We start from the raw sequence: 5,925 nt of genomic DNA on the forward strand, positions 1-5,925 counted from the left end.
CACGTCGTGTGAGAGAAGAGGGGGGGTGCCACCTGCAAAGACACTCCGACGCTCTTGTCAGAATATGTGCAGGCGAAATGAGGGTGGTGTAGGGATGTGACTTACCTCGGGGGAAGAGCCATTCTTCCCCTTATATACATGTCAGTCCTGGGCCCCTCTGGAGGTCAGGCCCATATTTTCAGGGACGCTGTCCCATAGCTGTGTGTGAGCTGTATGGGACGCGTGTCAGGGTCGGTTGAAGGGCGCGTAGCCGGGCCGGGTGGAGCTCGGGTCGGGTTGACCCGCAGGAATTCTGGGCTGGGCCGTAACACATCTTAAATGGAGTTCAGAATCATAGCGAATTAATCTTTGATCTATCATACCGGAAAATATCGTGAAATATATATAAACAAAATCATTTTAATTGTTTGGCTTTTTGTCGAACACACAATAAAATCCAACACATTACAATTGATCTGTTGAATTGAAAGGGTAAGTAGCAAACACTAATATTACAGTTGAGAAGATAATTAAGCACAAATAATTAAAGGCAGATACAAAACGAGAAAGAAAGAACAGAAAAGCGGGTAAAAAAAAAACAGAATTAACTAACTAACTAACTAGAATCCATTGTCATAAGGAACACCAGTGGATGGAATCCAAGAGTCAGCATCCAAGAGATTGGAAGCAGTGAAACGTTGTGCTTCAGCTGGTCGATGAAGCACTCTAACACCAGGCCACTTCACTCTCCCGTCCGTACCAGCCCCAGGCCCAACATTCCCATACTCCACATACGTAACCCTATCAGTGGGCTGCCCCGGCATCTCTTCCCAGCCCGCGGGCCCAACAATAGAGTCAATAAAGCACTGCAGTATAGCCACCGTTGAGTACGGCCTCCATGGGCGGCCCAAAGTCGCATGCATCTCCGACTTAGCATGCGAAATGGAATCTTCTGGAGACATCGTGAAGTTGCATCTCTGGAAAGTGAAGGCGGAGTTATTGTCATTTGGATCGTCACGTGACTGAGCGGTGAATGTCACGTGATCACGGTATCTGGCGTAGAGCATGCAGTCCTGGAAGACGGCGGCGGCGGCGCCGTAGATGAAGTCGACGGTGCCGTAGATGTCGCAGTTCTTGTAGAACTGCCGGCCGGAAACTGCCCATAGAGTGTCCTGGTAACCGTCGATGGAACATCGGTAGAAGACGGTGTTGTTTGCTTCGTTGCGTACGGCTACTGCTCCGCTTGCTTTTAGACCCGCTGAGTTCACAAATGCTATGCTTTCCGCCATGAACCCTTCTCCATGAATATCTGATCATAGTTACATACGCCAACTCAATCATTTTTCTCTTAAGATTTTAGTGCAAAGAAAATTTGGCTAATGGTTAAAAAAGTTATTTGTTCACTTAACATTTTTTTATAAAATAATATATTCAAATATAAGTTTAATTTTAATGCATAATGTAAAATGTTTTATTCAATATTATAATTACGTTTGTTTTTTTGATGACTACATACGTGTTCAACGTGAAAGATAATTATTTTTGTGCGTTATGTTGATGCACTGTGTTAGTGTAAAATAGTTTTATACGTCTAATTACGTCAATAAAAATAACTATCGTTTACATTGTTCACATGAATGGTCGTTAAAAAGTTAGATATAATTGTACCATAATATAAAATGTTTTACACTCTCAATCCATCAAAATTAGACTCATATTTATGTTATACAAAATTTATATATATAAAATGACAAAACCAATATACATATAAATGATTGGATTTTATATAATTAGTATAAGAATTAGTTATATGTTAACTAAAAATCTGTTAATTACGATTCTATAAATACATAATAAAATGTGTTTTTCTTCTTTTTGTCAAGAAAGAAGAGTAAACTCCAAAAGGTGATTGGTTACTAGATGATTGATTTTTATTTAATATAGAAATTTGATTAAAAACTTTTAAAAAATAAAAAATTAATAAAATTATAGAAATCAATAAAATAATTTATTTAAAATTATGTAAACATTTTATATTTGAGAATTCAGGACTAAAACGGGTTTCAATTTTTTGTTTTTTAATTTCTTTTCATTTTTTAACATTATTAGTTAAAGTCTTCAAATCTGTTTTTTTTTAAGATAAAAGAATGTGTTTATTATAGACATAAAGTTTTACGAATTTAATTTTGATGTACTGTACATATAAAATAATATTATACGATGTATTTAATTACATAATGTCACATCATTCAAAATAATTATTATTTTTATTATAACATCAATAATCATTCAAAAAAATAAATACAATTACATGACTGTATAACAAATTTTACACTATCAATATATATCAAAATTAAACTCAAACTTTTACATAATGGAAACTATACTACTTTAAAGTCTATTAACCATGATGATGGCACTATATATAGATCACTGTAGAAGTATAGTTACTATATAAGTAGATCGATCAATAATTCAGCAACTAGCAAGTTGGCAACCAATATCTGATAAGACGAAGTAGGTTACAATTATTTGTGTGGTAGGTTCTCAACTACCCAAATTTAAAATACAAAAAAGAAAAGGTTATCGTTGTTAGGTTAATTCCTTAGTCTAAGGGTAGTTGTTAAGTTGGGGTTGCATGCACTTGTTTTCTATACCTTTAAGTTTGGAGTCAGTAATCTAAGACTAATATACTCGTATGAATAGCTTATCAACTTTTGTGTATATAGATAGATTAGATTGCAATATAAATGTCAATTGATAGATTCTAATAGGACTATAATACAGTAATTATGATAATTATATAAGTATTATTAAAATTAAATTATAATTTTTTATATTTTAAAAAATAGTAAAATATATAAACATATTAAAATGATCATCTCAATATTCTTTAAACTTTTGGTAGGCGGGTATAACATCCCTCCAAATTACCCTTAGCATTTATACCTCCATTAGACCTACATTATCTTTTTATTGTTACCAAAAAATTAAGGCTTTAAAAACTCAAGATTAAAAGAAGAGGAATTGAATTACTTATTATCACAAAACCCTAAAAATCAAACTAGGCCTTACAGACACACCTTATCCTCGTTCTAGTATGCGTATACGCCGGTGGTTAATTACAGTAGTTATAATATTTCAAAAAATATTATTAAAATTTTAACAAGTAGTATTTATACATTAAAATAAACTATTAAAATGAATCATCAATATATTTGTATTTAAATATATATATATATTATTTAATTTATTTTTAATATATATTTATATTTAATATATATTTTATATTAATAATTGATTTTATTGACTAATTTTAATATACATTTAGTATAATTATATTTAAATTAAGGTAACGTTTTTTATTATTTAGCAATGCCTTTAAAAAAATATTACTAAAAAAAGTATTATCAAACTATTAAAAAATATTTTTAATTTTAACAATACTTATATAATTATTATAATTACTAAACATATATACATACTAGAATTTACGATATATTTTTTACTCTCTGAGTGCCATTTTTTTCATGCAAAAATGTTTAATGCATTGATTGCATTCAGATTCTCTTCTAGGTCACTCTCTCTACTAGTATGAGTTCGTCCGTGTATAAGAATCTAAAAATACTGTGTATATTGTATATTAAAAATTAGACATTATTTATATATAAATACATATATTTTATAATTTAATTTATATATATATATATATATATATATATATATATATATATAATATATATATATATATATATACCAAAAATCAAATACTAAGAACTTCAATAGGGGATTTTATATATTTGCATAATCCTAAGTGACAGAACGCACATCAATTTGTACCACAAAGTTCAAATTGAATATTCACGTACAGTTATATTCATATGAAATTGATAACTAAAAATTATTAAATGATAATTTAGTCAAATTTATTAAATTATTTAATAATTTTTAAATATCAACTTCACACAAAAATAGTTATATGTAAATTTTCACTGTCTTATTTACATATTGATTTTTTAGGTGGATCATCACATATGCCCCACTATATTAAAATATTACAAATAGCAAGCAAAGAGTTGAAGAAGAAGAAGGAAGGAAACAATGTAGTATCATAATTAGTAGTTACCCTTTCATGCATGTTTGATTTGGATTTCAAGTCTTCATTCTAATCTCTTCTATCATCAAATAATTGTTGAAGGGGATATGATGGGAGCAAATAAACAAATAAAATAAAATGAAAATACATACCTATGGTGGAACCTTGGTAAGCAACTAATTTAGTGTGGCGAGGACCATCTCCAACAAGCTTAATATTGGTCTTGTCATGATGAATAACAACATACTCTTCATAAGTACCAGCTCGAACATGAATGGTGTAAACACTTTGACTCAACTTTGGAGCATTCTTAATTGCTTCACTCACACTTTTGTAATCTCCGTTCCCATCTTTCGATACGATTACACTGCCATCGGAATAACACACTAAACAAACTGAAAGAAACATCGCCACCACCACAACTACTATTTCCCTATTACTCTTGCCTACTGACTCCATCCAACTCTACACTTTTTTTTTTTTAAATATAATTTGTTTTCTCCTACCTATGCCTCTGATCTTGAATGTGTCCCTTATATATACCTGCTGCTTCGATAAAAGCAAAGTAAAGCCACGTTGACTTGTGAAACTCCAATTGATGTGTTTGCTTTGATATAATCATATAAAAAAAAATTAACAAACTGAGTTAATTAAACACCTCAAGTTATTATTAATTAGGTTGTGTTTGTTTTTTGGACTTAAAAGATTGAAACTAAAAAATTGAGATTGAAAGACTAGCATTGAGTATTATATTTGGTGATTAAAACTAAAATTTCAATCTCTTCCATATCTCTAGACAGTGAAAAAAGACTGAAATTGCTAGGAATAAAAATTGAAATTATAATAATATTTTTTTAAAAAATATTTTCATTGATTACTTAACTTTTTAAATTTTATATCTATTCCTAAGTTTCCATATTTATTTTAAACTAAATATGATATAAAAATATAATTTAATCTAATATATTTTATATCAAATGCAATACAAAAAATTAATTTAGTTTCTTTTTCTCAATCTCTATCTCTTCGTCTTTGTTTTTAAATCTCAATTTCTCTACCAAATATTCACAACTTACATAATGACGTTACATATACATTTATTTATTTTTTAAATTATTTAAAAAATATTAATTATTTTTTTTTATATAAAGGTTACTCAAACAAGCTACCCAAAAAATTGTATATAATTAAGATTTAGGATTTACACCCTAAACCTTAAATCCAATTCACTAGTTCACGGTCAATTTTTTGGTTCTTCAGTTCATCGGTTCTTAGATAAAAATGGTTTTGCTTAAAGACCAAACTTAATTAAACTCTAGTTCTTGGTTAAATCAGTTTGATCGACCAATTCTGTAAGTTTTCAAAAGAATGGTTTTATGTTTAAGGTGAATTTTTCTATCTTTTATTGGTTCTCATTATTTTTTCTTCCGGGGGAGGGGGGAGGCGGTTGAGACGTAGCACTTTATTAATTTCTTAAAATATTTGACAAATTAATTACTTTTTATGTTTTATTTACTTTAAAATATGTATATGACTACATTTTTTTTAAAAAAATGAAAATAAGTTATATATTACATGTTATGGAATTAATTAGTTAAATTCATCTTACTCTTTTTGATGATGTCACATTAGCACTTCTAAATATATAACAACATATGAGAATCATCTTTAAGAAAAATTTTTTTTACCTCTTATTATTATTAATTAAATACAATATATATATATATATAAAAGAGATTAATTACTTAAATCAATCTCTAAAAATTTTAAAAACAGATATTTTAGTTCTCCAAAAAAATTAATACACAGTTCAATTTTAATGTTTTTTTTGTTAAGCATAACAATTTTCT

At 28.9% G+C, this 5,925-nt stretch overlaps 1 protein-coding gene across 1 annotated transcript; it reads right to left on the bottom strand.

Annotated features, from left to right (window-relative positions):
• Positions 1-432: 432 nt before the first annotated feature.
• On the bottom strand, positions 433-4,577 carry LOC107620587 (pectinesterase). The gene is made up of 2 exons (XM_016322747.3): positions 4,228-4,577; positions 433-1,288 (listed from the first exon to the last, which is right to left on the bottom strand). The coding sequence occupies exons 1-2, from the start codon at positions 4,532-4,534 to the stop codon at positions 600-602; spliced, it is 996 nt and encodes a 331-aa protein (XP_016178233.1). The 5' UTR covers positions 4,535-4,577; the 3' UTR covers positions 433-599.
• Between the last annotated feature and the right edge of the window lie 1,348 nt (positions 4,578-5,925).

This window comes from Arachis ipaensis, chromosome B1, assembly GCF_059453495.1.
Source record: "Arachis ipaensis isolate K30076 ecotype BB chromosome B1, ASM5945349v1, whole genome shotgun sequence".
Lineage (NCBI taxonomy): Eukaryota > Viridiplantae > Streptophyta > Magnoliopsida > Fabales > Fabaceae > Arachis > Arachis ipaensis.